At 46.7% G+C, this 17,561-nt stretch overlaps 1 protein-coding gene and 1 long non-coding RNA gene across 2 annotated transcripts; one reads left to right on the top strand and one right to left on the bottom strand.

Moving 5' to 3' along the window:
• Positions 1 to 17: 17 nt before the first annotated feature.
• On the bottom strand, positions 18 to 12,357 carry LOC128339502 (maestro heat-like repeat-containing protein family member 1). The gene is made up of 15 exons (XM_053283563.1): positions 12,278 to 12,357; positions 11,613 to 11,935; positions 11,219 to 11,380; positions 10,823 to 10,987; positions 10,480 to 10,607; positions 9,506 to 9,637; positions 8,985 to 9,064; positions 8,248 to 8,347; positions 7,550 to 7,645; positions 6,091 to 6,195; positions 2,989 to 3,124; positions 2,410 to 2,504; positions 1,759 to 1,911; positions 1,560 to 1,655; positions 18 to 311 (listed from the first exon to the last, which is right to left on the bottom strand). Coding segments are annotated over exons 1-15 (1,785 nt in total). The 5' UTR covers positions 12,280 to 12,357; the 3' UTR covers positions 18 to 299.
• Positions 3,608 to 5,376, top strand: LOC128339504 (uncharacterized). Its single transcript, XR_008313059.1, has 3 exons — positions 3,608 to 3,722; positions 4,436 to 4,518; positions 5,319 to 5,376. It is a non-coding gene; the product is annotated as an uncharacterized LOC128339504 (long non-coding RNA).
• Positions 12,358 to 17,561: the final 5,204 nt, after the last annotated feature.

Raw genomic sequence — 17,561 nt, 5'->3', positions numbered from 1 at the left:
GTCAAGAAATCAAGTGATCACTAGAGAGCGAACCTTTATTAAGCCTCATGAACATGCATCTCAAGATATTGCAAAGCAATGAATTGAGCTACATTACCGTTGGCCCTTTTGTTAGGCCAAAATTTAAGTTTAGGTTTACACATAGCAATCAGACCAGGTACACACTGAATACAGCATCCTAAGGAAATCAGTATAATAAGTACAGCAAAGCAAATCAGCAGACATTTCCATAACTATTGCCCCACAAGGAAGAAGGTGTCATGGGAGGTTAGTCGGCTTAGCTACAACTCCAAGGTCCATCAGTAAGTCACCTGAATGGGAGAGAAGAGAAGGAAAAATATAATGATGCCAGCACCATTTGACTAAGGAAAGTATTAGGGATGGGAATCGCTGTAGAACTCCTAATGTACTAAGTGGAGGAGTTGTATGTGGAGCTGGTGTTAGCATTCAGGCTCTCAAAGCAAATAGTACTGTCTGCTTCCAAAGCAGGGGGTTCTTTGACAGAAAGAACCCGGGGCGTAACTATAATAGGGCAAGGGGAGACAGTTGTCTGGGAGCCCACTACCATGGAGGCCCCCCCAGAGGCTAGTCACATGACTGACTCCCCCAGCCACACACCCACCCGGGCTTCCTTCAGTTGTAATCATCCTCCGAAATTGATGTGAGTGTTAAGACCTGGAGCTACCAGAACAGCATGTCTTTCTCTAGTACCATTAAAAGACTTGCATCATCCACAATTTACAAACCCTGTAAAAATAACTTAGAATGATGTTCTATTGTGACACATAGGATATATATTATATATATTCTACTTCAGTGAGGGAGGGCCCATTTTAAAATCTTGTCTCTGCGCCCACTCCAACTTTGCTATGCCCCTGGAAAGAACCCTGTTGGACCTATGTCACTGCTGGTATTTTTTCTAGAATAATACTGTGGTAGTAATCATTTGAGGCCACAGCATATAAAAGATGCAGCTAGAAAGCAAGTCATAGCCGTAGCTTTTATTAAGTGCCATGGAAGTTAGGTGGGCCACTCAAAACTGGCTCTGAAAAAAATCCCACGTTAGTGGATTCATTTTCTAGATAAGCATCCACATTCAGAAATTTCGCCCGAATTCTGCATTAGGTCCACATTGAATTTCTGGGTCCTGGCAGCAGGAGGAGAGGGTGGCTGGGAGGGTTACATTCATAATAGGACTACTAGATTTAGATTTGAGGTCCTTGGATGTTGCCTTGAGCCTGTAGCACCTGAAAAAGCAAGGAACTATAGGAATTTCTCTCCCAAAAGTTCCATCTTCCCAGGATGCACTGCACATGTGCATGTGGCCTGAAAAGGATTGACTTAATGCAAGAACTTGCATAAGGTTTCCTGACTAATCAAGTCATGATCCCTTCGGAAGTCCAGGTCACACACATTACATCAATATGTTTGGGACCTTTAACGCCTGAGACCAGCTATGGTACAGGGGATGGCTTTGGGTGGGGGAAAGGACTTCTACCTGCACTGTGACTCCAGGGATGTGGTTTTACCCTCCCCAATTCCTTGGAAATAGAGATTACCTTGGTTTTTAAGATACCTTCGATTTCTTCAGGCAGCCCTTTGCTTTCTTTGATTTGGCGGAGACGACGCCAGATTTTCCTCCGGATTTCCTCCTCCTGGGGAGATGGGGAAAATGCCCAACCCACCAGAATCAGAGGCCCTTTTTGATTACATGCCACCCCCCACCCCCACTGCCATGCAGCTTAACCAGTGGCTCACCTCATACCCCATCAGTGCATCGGCCTTGCCCAGGAGGGAGTACAGCAGGATCAGTCCAGCCTCCTTAACCCTGTGGAGGGGATGATTAATGGCCCAAAGCGTGGTCCTCAGGAAGGATCTTTGCTGATCTTTGTTAAAGATCTCCCTGAAAACCTAAAATCAAGAATCAGCCTCAATTAATTCCCCTGAAGCCCAAAGATGTGCAACTTGATTCACATGCATTCAGCTCATAAGCACTGCTTCTCCTATTTTCCCTCTTCATTCCTTCCTTCTTTGATCTCCTCCACAGTCAGAACTGAGATGGCAAGGTGCTTGGGGAAGGACCTGCTCTTCTGCTCAGGCTACTCAGTAAAGGACCATGTGCATTGATAGATGTAGATATTCCAAACCAAAGCAATCATCATTATCTTATCAAGGTGTCATGCCACTACAGCAGGTTGAAAGTTGCATTTCCATGAACTAACATGCACTGCAGTTATTTAGCCCACTGTGTCTCTGGAGAGGTCTGTGTCAAGATGTCCTAATGCTGATTCTGGCGCTTCTTGAATGCAGAAAGTGAAAAGCACACCTCTGCCCATTCTCACACTCACAAAAAGGGGGACAATGGGTCATTCTGGCACCCAAGGGAGCCACCCAGAGGGATCTTCTTACCTCCCCAACTCTGGCGGTGTTCAGATAGGCCAGAATTCTTTCCTCCTCCTGCCATCTCCGGCTCCACAGCTCCCCAGCTTCTCTGCTGCTCTGGCCTGAGAAGGAAACATCAGGGGCTAAATATTTATACATCCTGATGACATAGGGGGTTTCTGACAGAATGGCTGGGAGTCTTTCCGGATTCCCCCCCAAGAGGAATTGCCTGAACCCCGCCATGGCTCACTGCAGCAGTGGTCCAAAGCCAGACTTGAGAAATAAGAGGTTCGAGTCTGGTTTACGAGAGGGCCTGTATACTCATTGTCTCCATGTTTGCTCATAGGATGGGGTCTAGTGGAGAAGGGGAGATGAGGAAATCCAGCTGAATCAGCTGCTGGTCACTCACTAGCAGAGTCATCTTTGTGGAGGACACACCCTTATTGAAGCACCTTTCGAGGGACTCGGCTGAAATCAGTGGATATAAATGGACCAAGACAAAAGACCAGGGGCTATAATCTTATTTACTGGTATGTGAAACTAAGGCATTTGTTATAGAACACATAATAATCTAGAAAGCAGTGTTGGTCTCACCAGCTTCCTTACCTTTGTGGTGGAGAAGTACTTCTAGGAGCCGGTAGATTCCCTCCCTGGCGTTTCGGCTGACATCCTTCCTGCAATCCATTATGCAGATTCCGAGTTTGGCCACATGGTGGCCCAAACTGGGGAGTTCTGCAGAGTTCTAGCAGGAAGGAAAATGAGAGGGATCTCTGTCATCCACATTGCTTTGTCAGCCCTTCCCCTTCTTTCATGGGCAATGGATATTCCTGGGTTGGGTAGACCAGTCATCTCTTCCCTTCCTAACGTGAATAGACAAGCAGGCCCCTCCAAGAGGGTGCATTTTCCTCTCTGTCTTGGCAAGGGGTTGGTGACAGGATGAACTGGATACCTACAGCAGGGGCGTAACTACCATTAGGCAAGGGGAGGCGGTTGCCTGGGGGCCCAACCAGGGATACCTCACAGGACTCCCCATTGCCCCCTGCCCAGCCCCAAGGCCCCTCAGCCAGTTGCCCTGTTTGCCTCTCTCCTGCTTGTCCTCCTGGGGGGCCATCGAAGCAGCAGGCCAGCTGCCAAGAGATCCTTTTCTCCTGGGCGCCTCTCAGCTGATGGGCGGGTGGGCGGGGCTTCCAGGGAGGCCTCCGTGTAGGCCTCCGTGAAGCCTGAACTGGAGTTGGCTTAAAGGGAGGCCCCAAGCAAGGAAAGAAGGAGGCAGGCAGGCAGGCAGAGTGGCCCCCACAGCTCTCTGCAGCAGACCCTCTGCCCAGCCCAGCATTTGCCAGGTAGAAGGTGGACTCCTTTTTGTGGTCCCCCCCCCGCCCATATATAGGGATCTGCTTGCCAAAGGGCTTTGATGTGGACGGGGAGAGACTGAGACGTCTCTGAATATTTAATTTAAAACCGCTTGGAATATTTGCTGGCTTGTTTTGCAACCCAGAAGGTCTGAGTGAGAACTGTGAAGCATGTGCGGTGCTTTTATTTTCTTTTATTTTTCTTATGTGTGAACTGCTCCCCAGTAACTCGCAGGGACTTCAGGGTCAATCTGGCCAGCATGGGAATGCAGCACCTCCATTCCAGAGGAGAAGTGTGTAAAAGGGCTTTCAAAGCCTCCTGTGAAAAACCTCCTGCAATCAAACTTGACTGAATTGGTTCAGAATTCTGAGAAAACAGACATAGGCTCACCCTGCATGGTTGAAAGTCTCCTTTGCTAATTTGCAGCGAGGGTCCCATTTTAATAATTAGTGTTTCTAGTGTGTTCTGGGCATTAAAAGTAGCACAAATATATAGTACTCAATGTATATCACTATATATTGTGAAGTGTGTGTGTGTGTGTCTTCAGTGAAATGTATTTCTAGGCAGCATACATATTTTGAAATATCAGACTTAAATCCTTGGGGGCCTGGGGTGTGTGGAGGCCCTGGACTTTGAGGGGGGGGGGCTTTTTAAAATCTCGTCTCTGGGCCCACTCCAACCTTGCTACGCCCTTGACCTACAGGTATGTTGCCAGAAGAGCAAACTCTGCCACACGTCAGGCTGAAAGAAGCCCATTTAGCTCTGAGATGAAAGGATAAGAGGCCTGTGAGTAACGTTGCTGCCAAGAGTAACTTTGCTACCACCACTCAGACCTCATTAGAAAGGATCTGAGACCAACTCTCACTTTCCCCCCATCTTGTTTGTGTGATAGCATAGTCCTTCTGCTGGTGTTGAGGGAGAGGAAATAAAACATACCTAAGTAACAAGTTTTATTGGGGTTTTTTTGGGGGGGGAATCTAAGCGTGATGGTTACAACAAAGTTTCAGATATACATAAGCATAGTGGTTTCAGAATGATGTTAAAATTCTTATAACTTACAGCTTACAGAAATGTTCTGAGTTAAGTTTCTTTCTTACTTTTCCTCCTCTCCACATAGGGGTTAGGTGCCTAACCTGATCGCTTTCTTCCTGATGTGCCTCCCCTCTCAGGACGTTCAGATCTACCCTCCGCCTCTCTGGATTTATCCTCTGCCTCTCCTTAAGCCTGACTTCTCTCTTCTCCAGAAAAGTCCCTCCTGTTCACTACTCCTCCCTTGACCCAAGCCTCCAGCTTAGCTTCTCCCTCTTCATTGTCTGACCAATTGTCATCCAACTGATTTTTAACTATCACCTCTCTCTTACTCTGCCTGCCCCCTCCTGGAGCTTTTCCACATGGGGCTTGGGGTGCATTCCTATGAGGGTGGGATTTAGACCAAATTCATTACTATGTCAGCAAGGTACTGTTCACCTAGCAAGCGGAATTATACAGGTTTTATTTTTACAAATGGAGCTTAATTCAGAGTATCTGCATCCAAAAAGAGTTGCACTTCCTAAAATGTTTTCCTGGGATACTCTGTCATTCTGCAGATACGATGCTGATGTGTGGAGAGACCCCACGGATAAAGTGGATCAAGATGAGATGGAGGGGTGGCTTTGCCAAGTCTTTGCTGACATGATAGCACTCTGGGCAGACTTGTTTCCTGTGCCCATGGAGCTCTTAAACCAAGCTCTGTTGTAGCACATGATAGCAGGATTCTGTGTATTAAATTTGAAGCCCTTGAGAGAATGGTTTGATTTTTAATAATTTTTTAGACAGGGAGGGTGCTTTCCCTGTTGCTCTTGCACAAGGCTGCCACCTGGTGGCTGATTGCAGTCTTGTGCAAGATCAACGGGGAAAATAAAAAAGAAAAAAGTGAAATGCCCTCCCTGTCAGGAAAAGAAAAAAAATTAAAAATCAGCCAAGTGACTGATTAGCTTTGAATTTAGTACACAGAGTCCCGCTATCCTGAGCTAGAACTGTGCCTGGTTTCAGAGCTCCATGAAATGCATCTCTGGTCTTCGGAGACCAGAGGAAGGTGCAGACAAGGCCAATCTCACTTCCCCACTTTGATTCTTGGCTTTCCCTCTGTTGCCCTCAAATCGAAGGGACAAATGTGAGCTCAAAAGGAAACAGCTCCAGAGACTGGGACAAGTCTTCAGGCCACTTCGATGCAAGGAGTCCAGCCTTCAGACTCACTCCACAAAGCAAGAAGAGAATAAGGATTTCCACTTGCTTCTCTTGCTATGGTTGCCTCCCAAAACAAGGACTCTCTTGGCCTTCAAAACCAAGTTATGCCAACCTGTGTGTGGTAATACTCACATCACAATCAGGCATCATGACACTAAAGCGGAGCAAGCTGGCGCACTGTTTGCTGGCTCGTGCTCTCTCCTGGGCATTCCTGGAGAGGATCCAGATGTTGATGTGCTGAAAGAGAAACAGCACCGCAGAATCTCATTACATGCAGCTAACATGTATTTATTTACAGTATTTAACATGGCCCTATACCACCCCAGATACAAGTCCCTATACAGTTCACAATCTTAAAAAAAACCCTGTTAAAATATTAACCCAATTAAAAGAGTTTAGAACACAGATTAAAAACTCTAAAACCTAAAACTTTAAAATGATAAACCAAAAGCCTGACTTTATTTAGCAACTGACCCTATCCACCCCCAGCACAGTACCTTCAGTGACTGTTGTTGGTGTCTCGCTTACATTTCTTTTTAGATTGTGAGCCCTTTGGGGACAGGGATCCATCTTATTTATTTATTATTTTTCTGTGTAAACCGCCCTGAGCCATTTTGGAAGGGCGGTATAGAAATTGAACAAACAAACAAACAAACAGGTATGTTTCGTATAAAAGGAATGCTTGGCTTCTCAGGGCTATTTCCAGGAAACAGGGAGTCATAGTCCTGTTTTTAAGTTCCTTTTGTCTCTGTCACGCCGTATGAACTCTTGACTATCCCCGTGTCTCATCACACAACTGCCTCCCACATGGACTTAGTCAGGGACTCCAGTGAAGCCTCTGGTCTGGAAAGAAGGAGTCGGATTTCCTCCTGTTCTCACCTCTCCTCCTCTGCCCTCTGTTTTTCTGTGGGAATCTGTCAACTGCTCATACTGAGGTGTCAGAAGCCTGTGTGATGCACCTGTGAGGGACCTATCTAGCTTTCTCATGCCCCTTTGCCTGGATTTGAAACTATTCCTCCAGCCACTCGTGTACATGTATAGCAGAATTTCTTCACAGAGCTGGTGTCAGTTCTTCCCCTATGCCCTTATATTGGCTAAGAGTCAAGTTGAGAATCCTTTTGGGGGGAGCCAGGGTCAAGGGCAGTATTGATTTGCCACAGGGAGCATTTAAGTATCTGCTCAGCCACCTGCTCCCTAAAGTGGTGCTTTCAAGGAGAAGCTTTACCTCTTGAATCTGTGCATGTATAGTCTAGCCCTTTGTGTCCAGGAGAGGAAGTGAGTGGCTTCCCAGAGATCTCTAGGATGGAACAGGTGAGTCTGCTCAGTTGTTTCTCTCCTGCGTCTCTTTGATTTGGGGATACTGTTCCTGATCAAGCTTTTATTCAGAGATGTGTAGAGCATATGTGATGCTGTTCAACAGCATGTTGTATGAGATTGCGCATGATGTTCCTGCCTTTTCCGTTGGGCTGCCAATCACAGAAGAGCCACAGTGGTGCATGGCGGGCATTCCCGCTGACTACATGTGGCCCAGGTGTCCATCTCTCCCTGCCGTGCTCTCCTTCCCACCTCACCACCTCTTCAATGTTCTTACCTCCAGGAGGGACAAGAGATGCTGTGTGGTTGGGGCCTCTGACAAAAACCCCCTCAGCATCAGCTCCAGATTGTCTGCTGCGAGTTTGTGCAGAGCCTGAAAGAAAAGAGAGAGCCAGTGTGTAATTGCGGCACTCCCCCCAGGCCCCGCCCTCCAGCATGTCAACAAAGAGGAGCTCAGCACAGTCAAGGCGAGAGCCTTCCATCAAAGCCATTCCATGGATTCCGGATGACAAAATAGACCATTGACCTTCACTGGTTATGCGGCAGAGGCTGCCGGCACTCGCCCATTCTGCTGCCACTTCCACATCTCCTTCTGCCTTCTGCCACAGGCCTGTGATTGGCCCAGTGCCCGCACCCCTAGCAGCATGTGACCCAGTGGCGAGCGGGGAGTGTGCACACTGAGGGGGCTCTCCAGGCACCTTCCTGGCTTTCCCGTCTCTCGCTGCTACTCAGAAGGCACAGCAGAAGGCATGGGGGAGCATGGGCCTTGTCAGCCGGGGGTGAGGACCGGAAAGTCGAGGCCACCAGCGGCCCACAAGCCATGCAATGAAGGAGGTGGAAAGAGACTGTGTCAGCACCCGTGAATCACCTCCTCTGCTTTGTTTGCCCACTGCACCCCTGAAGATAGAAGGTATCTCAGGGAATTAGCAATCATGGCTCCAGGAGGTGTGTTTGATGAATTCCATAAGAATGTACCTGTTTGTGGACATGTCCTGCTTGCACCTCTATGACCCCGCGAACAGCGAAGCGCAGGATCGCAGACTCTAGCTCTGGGTCAGTTGGAGGCTTGATTTTGCTGGCAGGGTAGAGGGGAAAGATAAGTTATGCAGGGTGGGGGAGAGGCTGTCATCCTCAGGTGCAGCCCAAGGCATTTGGGAGCCTGCGGTGAGGTGCAAATTGCTGCCACACCTTGCTCCCCCCCAAGTCCTACCTGGAGCTTTTACACACATGGCTTTTAGTTCGAATATCCTCCAGAATAGAGAGCGTGAGTCCACATATCAGCTGGATTTACCCCAAAGTCGTTGCAGGCTATCGGGCCAGTTCAGACACGACTCTGTTCCCTCCCGAATTATGGCTTCGCATTCTGGCTTAGCCCAAATTACTGTATGTCCAGCATTAAAAAATATTTTATTTTCAGCAACTTCCAGAGGAATCAAAACTCCGCTGGGGCCATCACAGAGCCAATACATCCCCGTTCTTTTTCCAGCCACTTGTACTGATAGTGTTGTGGGCCAAAGGGAAGACCCCTTCTTTTTTATAGGCAATTTCCGTTTCCTTTTCTGCCCGTGTCTCTCCCCTTTATTTGAACTGCTCTGGGGCTTTTGAGCAGGTCTGAAGGTTTTCTCCCCTCACTCGCCCCTTTCACTGCACCCCTTTTGCCAGTCCTCTTGGCTTATTGTGAAGAGAGATCCCCCTTCTCCCAGAAAAGATACCTGAGGCAGGAGACGGCAGCCATGGCATAAAGCAGGAGAATGGTAGGCCCAGACTGCACAGGGGACTTCTCCATCACCACCTGAGAAAGACCAAGGGCCAAAACAGAGCAGAGAAGCATCAATTCATGATGCTTCCTAGTAGGGGTTATTTCAGCCCACTCTTGAGCTTTCCTTCCAACCTCACCCAACCTTCCAACCTTCCTTCCAAAGCACTTGTCTATATCTTGATCGACCACTTAACTCCCTTGAGTGGGAATTATAAGTACACTGCAGTCTTGTGGCTGTTTTTAAGTGGACTTAGTGGTCCTGTTCCAAAAGGCTGCATTGTCCTACTCTCTAGCAAATCCGCAAGCCTTTCTTTTACAGAACTTTCTCAAGATAAGCTTGTGAGCTGCCCTGGGAGAAGTTTGGTGTTAAAAGGCGGAATCTACATTGGTAACACAAATGTGTTGACCTCCCAGTCCCACCCCTTATTTAACTTCCATCTTTTCACTCGATTTCTGGTCCTCTTTCTCACTCACCACGATTTCCTTTATCAATTCTCCTTTGGTGTAGGGGAGATCCAGAGTCTCCTGGCCGCTCCTATATGCAGCCTTGCAGCAAGCACAGAGGACCGCGAGGAAATGGACATCCTCATCCTGATTGCTGGCTCTCTGAAGTTGCAAGAGAGTCAAGCAGTTAGGTAAGAGAGGACATTCTGATAGAGTCCAGCACCCATCCCGCGGTGGCTCTGAATGAGAGAGGAATTGAGGACTTTCCCACCCTGCATAGCATTCTGCTAGTGCACAGAGAGATGGCAGAACTGAAAAGGGGATGGAATCAAAAGGGGTGGGATCCTGTAGGCTACTATGGAAACTGTTCTGGGCTCCGTGGCTGCTTCTGCTCCAGTCATTTCCCCCCAGAGGCACACATTTCCTCCATTCAGTGTTTTCAGGGGATCCAGATGACACAGAGGGCAGGGCAACCCAGCACTTTCCAGTAATTCCAATGATGCCCTCTTGTCTTTTTCCACACCCTCTTTGTGGTGCAATTTGGGAGTTAAAATGCAAGGGCAGAGCCAGAATATCCAGGCACGGCACTCTGAAGGCTTCCCAGGACTTCCGTCCCTTAAAGGAAATCCTTAAATAGGCTTCTGCCCCTTGTCTCAGTTGTTTCCTGTTCACTTGTGTGCCTCTGAATCAGCCCAAGTTGCAGAAGCCACTTGGAAAGAAAGGAGTGAGGACTGAGGAGGCAGAAATGAAATAAAGGAGCAGGTGCTGAATGGGGCTTAATTCTGAGTCTCATCATGCAGTAAGATCATGATGGTCGGGAGAGGCATTGCTGATTTTCACAGGGAATATCACCATGACAGTCCTATATGACATGTCATGTGGAACCACCGTTCGTGCCCACCCCCCTCCCTTCCATCTGATGGCAGAAAAGCAATTGGAAAGGTAAAGGTCCAGAACATGGAAGCAACCTGTGGAGGAAGCACCTGGGATGTGGGGTTTTGTACCTCCTCTCTGTCCTCCATATGCCTGTGGATGATTTCCATGAGATCCTCATCCACTTTGCAGTCCTCCACCTCAGACTGGTAGGAGCTGGAGGAGAAAAGGGAGCAGTACATGCTGCTGACCACTGAATCTGGGGGAAAGAACAGGAAGAATGTGCAGACATATTAATGCACCCATCTGTGTCCTTCTTCCAAAAAGGACCCAGTTTCTTCTCACTGAAACCCTCTTTGTTTAGGAAGAGTATAGCAACCTTGGAACCTGCTCTGCCTCCCAGCCTCACCTATTGGCCTCAATTTCTAAGATTCTCAACCCCTAAATCCCCCCAATTCCTGAGCATCTCCTCACCTCCAGACTGGTTCCAAACTGCTCTGGAGCTTTGGCTGTCCGTGTAGCCCATGTTTTCCCATCTGGAGACCCGCTCTTTTGGGCTGCCCACGGTTAGCTCCTCATCCAGTTTATGGTCCTCCAGCTGGGATTGGTCTGAGACGAGGGAGCAGTGCATACTGCTCACTGATGAATATGGGGGAAAGAACATGAAGAATGTGGAGACATATTAATGCACCCATCTGTGTCCTTCTTCCAAAAAGGACCCAGTTTCTTCTCACTGGAACCCTCTTTGTTTAGGAAGAGTATAGCGACCTGGGAACCTGCTTTGCCTCCCAGCCTCACCTATTGGCCTCAATTTCTAAGATTCTCCATTCCCAACCCCTAAATCCCCCCAAATCCTGAGCATCTCCTCACCTCCAGACTGGTTCCAATCTGCTCTGGAGCTTTGCCTCTCAGTTTCACTTTGGTCTTCCCAGACCGTCTGTGTTGAGCGGTCCACCATGACCTCCTCAACCAGTTCTAGGTTCTCCAGCTGGGACTGGTCTGAGGAGTCGAGGGAGCAGTGCATACCGCTCACTGATGAATATGGGGGAAAGAACATGAAGAATGTGGAGACATATTAATGCACCCATCTGTGTCCTTCCTCCAAAAAGGACCCAGTTTCTTCTCACTGGATCCCTCTTTGTTTAGGAAGAGTATAGCGACCTGGGAACCTGCTTTGCCTCCCAGCCTCACCTATTGGCCTCAGTTTCTAAGATTCTCAACCCCTAAATCCACCCTGCCCCCTCAATCCTGAGCATCTCCTTACCTCCAGACAGGTTTTCAAGTCCTCTGGAGCTTTGCCTGTCTTTGTGTGCATCCCTCCCATTCTTGAGAGCGACAGCCTCCCTCCTCCTGCAGAGATGATACCATTTTGCTCTGGGAGGGGCTGGTGGAGTGCTGATGCGAACCCCCCCCTGCTGCTCAGGTTCCTGTTGCTCTTTTGGTTTTCTGCAGCAGGCAATGAAGTGCCAGCTCTTGGGATGAGCAGCCATGGGAACTGTGGCACCCTCTTTTTTTCTCTTGCTGCTTCCTTCTGGTGGACCAGACTTGGGCCTCCGGTTACGCAGGAGGGTCCGCAGCCTTTGCAGCCTAGAAACGAGTGGAAAGAAGATGAGAGGTGGGGCTTGCGGGGTCCTCCTGCTCTTTGCCCCTAGACTGAGCTTGGGCCACCTGTTAGGAAATGTTGCTCTAATATGTCCAGCCAGTAGGTGGCACTAGCCTTTGCTTAAAAGGGTCAAATGAATGGTCCAGCACCTGGACTCATGAAGATACACACACAGGTGTATTGAAGCATTAGAGCATGCCCTGAGGACAACCTCTATTAAAAAGATGCTTGCCTTAGATAGAGAGGAGGAAGCCCCAAGGCTCTCCTGTAATCACAATAAGAATGATAGAATCAGAAAGTAGAAACCTCTATGAAATCCTACTTACATCTTGCTCCCTTTGTTTCTCTCACTAAAAGAAAGCCTAAGCACAAACACAGATGCACGTATGCACGCTTTCTTTCTATCTCTTTTTGTCAATATATTATACTCTCTATATATACAACTATATATGTTGTATATACAACATATATACAACTATATATGTAATATAATAATAATATAATACAACTATATATATGTTGTATATGTCAATATACACTATAACAGAGCAGAGAAAAGCATATGCTTCTGCTCCCAGATAGCACCTCTGCTCATGTGACCGATGAGTGAGCAAAGGGGAGGTGTAACAAGTGAGGTCATGTCCCAATGGACCATTGTTCCTCCTGAGTTCCATTGTGACATTTCTCTGAGTGGCTTTTAATCTATGTTGAGCCTCTGAAATTACTTCTGATTTTCTAGATATGTTTTCAGTGGCTCTTGGACAACCGGTTCCATAATCAGAGGGGCACCTAGGGAATTTTGGAGCATAGACCTAAAGGTTTTTGAAGGCTCCTCTCTCACACACAAACACTATTTCACACACATTTTTAACGTGACCACACCACCTGGGACAGACTAAAAAGGATTTGGGGACCCCCAAGGGGACTGGATGCCCTGGACTTCAGCCCGGAAGTCCAGGGGTAAGAGCGCCTCTGTCCATAGCCATGATAACCAAAATACTTTAGACTTATGACTAGAGAAAAAGAATGAGAAGGAATCAGAAAACCCTCTTTCTTTATTTTTGGTGGCAGCTTTGGTCTCCTGCCCAGATTGTCCAATTATTAAAAGTCACTCCTCAGTGCTAACTGCAGGGCCGGTGTTACCATCAGGCCAACTAGGGAGCCGATTAGGGCGCAGAACTCAGAGGGGCGCAGAATGCAGACCTCAGAGGGGTCGCAAATAGTCTGGCACCGACCCTGGCTAACTGGCCTACCCACAATTCTAAGTTGGCATTTCAAAGTAGTGCTAATGGACTGACAAGGCCACAACACCTATTTGCATGGCATTGCTTTGTTTTGCCTTCCCTCTGGGTCATATGATTAGTGCTGCTTATAGCAGATTCAAGCTATATGCAGCATTGTGCAACCCTCTTTTGAATGTAACATGGTAATAGCTTTCCTTTTCCACCGAGAGTTGAGAATTAACTTGAGCACAAAAAAGTTTACATAGCAAAATAATTGAGAAAATGGCTCCCTGTCTACAATCTAAAAATAAACACAACTGAAACACCATCAACAGCAATGTGAGAAATGTTACTTTCCAAGCCTTTACACCCCCAGATTCCTCCAAGAAGGGTTTTCTCTGCTACCACCGGCAGTTCCAGGCAGGCTGGATGCCTGAAATAAAAGTACTTGAGCCCCCAACTCACACAAGCAAGTTCAATTGTGCTGCTGCTGCTGCTACTACTTATATACCACTTTTCAACACAAGTTCTCAAAGCGGTTTACACAGAATTTTTAAAAAAAATTAAGATGGTTTCCTGTCCCCAAAGGGCTCATAATTTAAACAGGAAAATAAGGTAGACACCAGCATGCTAATATGGGTTGTGGGCAACCCCCTACATTCCAGAAACTTTCAGTAGCATGATCTAAAGTGGAGTGGCCCCTTCAGAATGCAGTTTGTTCAGTACTAAAGATGTTATTCACTTCACCCCTCAACTAATTTTTAATTAAGATATATGGCATAGAGTTTGTGTTGGAGGAAATGACTTACAATGAAATGAACCTATGTCTAGGTTCTGGCTACATGTTGGTCAGTGAGAGACCTATAGAAACATGGTGCTGAGCGAGCAAGCTAGAAGCATTCTGTGGAGAAGGAGGAAGTCACTCCCAGGAAGTTTCTGAGTACATTCAATCAACTTGAGGGGTCATAGCGGCAGAGATCATCAGGAAAGAGTAGGAGACCCTGACTGACTATCTCTACTCCCAATGCCCTAGTTGTCATTAGGGTTACTGGTGCAAAAGGTTGATGCCATGCGGAGCTGAATCTCCAACAGATTGCCAGTTATTGACAGGAGACTTATAGGTTTATAATTTTAAGGATCTAGTTTAGAACCTTTTTAGCCTACTTTCCAGTAGGCTTATGAGATCACCCGGCATTCTGTGTCTGTGTCTGTGTGTCCGTCCGTGTGTTTGGCCATCCGTGTGTTCCCGCCCCCCATCAACTTTGCAACGCCTGGACCAATACGAACCAGATTGGGTAGAGTTGTAGGGACACATAGGAACACCCCAACGGCATAGTCTGTGATGATGTCATCCCCCCCAATCCAAGATGGCGGACACCTAAACCTTTAGGCACATGTGGGCTAACTTGTGAACCGCCTAACCGCTTTGAACCAAATTTGCTACAGCTGTTGAGACACACAGGGATTTCCAAATGGCATCCAAATGGCATCCCCCTGCTAACTTGGCAAAGAGGCACATTTTAATGTGGTGATTCTCTTTATTTAGCAGGGGGAAAGTAACTGGCCCTATTCACCCCAGCACAGTACCTCCAGTGACTGTTGCTGGTGTCTATCTTGTGTTGCTTTTTAGATTGTGAGCCCTTCGGGGACAGGGTTCCATCTTATTTGTTTGTTATTTCTCAGTGCAAACCTCCCTGAGCCATTTTTGGAAGGCCGGTATAGAAATCGGATGAATGAATGAAAGAATGAATGATGTCATCCACTTCAATTCGGGTTTGGTATTGGAGTCGCCTAGGCTTGTGGTGCTGGGCAACTTCAATGTTCATTTCGGGACCAATTTGTCCAGGCTCAGGAGTTCATAGCAGCTATGACGATTATGGGCCTATCTCAGGTGGTCTCGAGACCGACGGACATTGCAGGTCACACGCATGATTTGGTCTTTCACTCTGATCAGGGTGGTGTTCTGTGGGTGAAAGTGAAGCAGCTTTTCAAACAGCACCACATAAAATGGCATGTCACTAATTTTTCTGTCATTTCAGATGGCAAACAACATAAAACTACATCATATATTTAGCTGGAAGACTTGATGTGTGAGCACTGCAAGATATTCCCCTCGGGGGATGAAGCCGCTCTGGAAAGAGCAGAAGGTTTCAAGTTCCCTCCCTGGCTTCTCCAAGATAGAACTGAGAGAGATTCGTGCCTGCAACCTTGGAGAAGCCACTGCCAGTCTGTGAAGACAATACTGAGCTAGATAGACCAATGGTCTGATTCAGTATATGGCAGTTTCCTATGTTCCTATGTCATTTTAAAATGTAGCACATCCCTAATTACAACTGTCTTAGGGGAACAGATCAGTAGATAAGTAGTTATGAGCTGCCCCAAGCAGTAGAGCCCCTGGTGGCGCAGTGGTAAAACTGCCGCCCTGTAACCAGAAGGTTACAAGTTCGATCCTGACCAGGGGCTCAAGGTTGACTCATCCTTCCGAGGTCAACATCCTTCCAGAATGTTGGGGGGCAATATGCTAAATCATTGTAAACCGCTTAGAGAGCTTCCAGCTATAGGGCGGTATATAAATGTAAGTGCTATTGCTATTACTATTGCTAGTGTGCTGCAAGCCGAGCAGGGTATAAATATGTTTGTTGTTGTTGTTCTTTACACAGTCAGACAGGTGTTATTGACTGGCTTGTTTTATCCAGACATCGAGTCCTTCCTAAGGACCTGGGATGGCTGAATTTTATTATCAATGTTGTTGCTGATATTATTATACATATCGTCGCAGAATATAGGCCGTTCCCAGTAAAGTTGCTTTTTGTAATTGGCTGATGGTGATTTCTGTGGCCCCTATGGTATTGAGGTGCTCTTCAAGTTGTTTTGGAATTGCACCTAGGTGCCAATTACTACTGGGATTGTTTTGGTCTTCTTCTGCCATAGCCTTTCAATTTCAATTTGTAGATCTTTGTATTTGGTGATTTTTTCTATTTCTTTTTCTTCTATTCTGCTATCTCCTGGTATTGCTATGTCGATTATTTTGACTTGTTTTTCTTTCTTCTCGACTACAGTGATATCTGGTGTATTGTGTGGCAGATGTTTGTCTGTTTGTAGTCGGAAGTCCCATAATATTTTTACATCTTCATTTTCTACCACTTTTTCAATTTGATGGTCCCACCCATTTTTGGCTACAGGTAGCTTGTATTTTTTGCAGATGTTCCAGTATATCATCCCTGCTACTTTGTCATGCCTTTGCTTGTAGTCAGTCTGTGTGATCTTTTTACAACAGCTGATTAGGTGGTCCACGGTTTCATCTGCTTCTTTACAAAGGTGGCACTTGCTGTTTGTGGTTGATTTTTTGACTTTTGCTCTTATTGCATTTGTTCTTAGTGGCTGTTCTTGTGCAGCCAGTATTAAACCCTCTGTTTCTTTCTTCAAGTTGCCATTCTTAAGCCATTGCCAGGTCTTGGTGATGTCTGATTTTCCACTTATATTGTGCAAATATTGGCCATGCAGGGACTTATTTCAACATTTTTCTGCTCGGTTCTTGACTTGTTCTTTCTTGTAGGCCTGCTTTGTTTCATTGGTGTTGAATAGTTTCGCATTATTGACCATTTGAAGTGCATCTTTTTCACTGCCCTTGATATATTCTTCAAGGCCTCTTTTCTCCTCCTCTACTGTTTGATGGACTTGCAGCATTCCTCTTCCACCTGAGCTGCAAGAGAGGTATAGCCTATCGACATCATTGCGGGGGTGCAGAGCAAGAGCATGATTGATGGTCATGATTTTCCTGGTCTTACGCTCTAGCATCTCTAGCTCTGCCTGGGTCCAGTCTATTATTCCTGCAGTGTATCTGATAACAGGTATAGCCCAGGTGTTTAAGGCTTGTATGGTGTTCCCGCCATTGAGTTTGGACTTGAGGATTTTTCTAACTCTCCTTATGTATTCACTTCCAATTTTTATTTTCACTTCAGTGTGTGCGATGTTATCAGCCTGGAGAATGCCCAAGTATTTGTAATGTTCTTTCTCTTCCAGGTTCTTGATCTTGCTTCCATTGGGCAGTTCTATTCCTTCTGTTTTTCTTATTTTCCCTCTGTTCATTATTAATGCAGCACACTTGTCTAGTCCAAACTCTATTGCTATATCGCTACTGAATATACGGACAGTGTTTAGCAGTGATTCGATTTCTGACTGGAACTTTCCATACAACTTCAGATCGTCCATGTACAGCAGATGGTTGATTTGACTGGATGTTTTAGATGTTTGGTATCCGAGGCCTGTTTTGTTGAGTATTTGTGAAAGTGGGGTCATGGCGATTACAAACAACAGAGAGGATAGTGAGTCCCCTTGGAAAATGCCTCTTCTAATGTTAACCTGTCCAAGTGTCTCACCATTGATT

Source organism: Hemicordylus capensis, chromosome 1 (genome assembly GCF_027244095.1).
Source record: "Hemicordylus capensis ecotype Gifberg chromosome 1, rHemCap1.1.pri, whole genome shotgun sequence".
NCBI lineage: Eukaryota > Metazoa > Chordata > Lepidosauria > Squamata > Cordylidae > Hemicordylus > Hemicordylus capensis.
Note: the sequence above shows the minus strand (reverse complement) of the source record. Positions and strands in the feature narration are given on the sequence as shown.

Coding starts and splice junctions, on each gene's coding strand:
- LOC128339502 (XM_053283563.1), bottom strand. Junction 7,646..8,247: donor CAGGACATGTCCACAAACAG/GTACATTCTTAT, acceptor CTTTTCTTTCAG/GCTCTGCACAAACTCGCAGC. Junction 2,505..2,988: donor AGTACTTCTCCACCACAAAG/GTAAGGAAGCTG, acceptor TTTCCTTCTCAG/GCCAGAGCAGCAGAGAAGCT.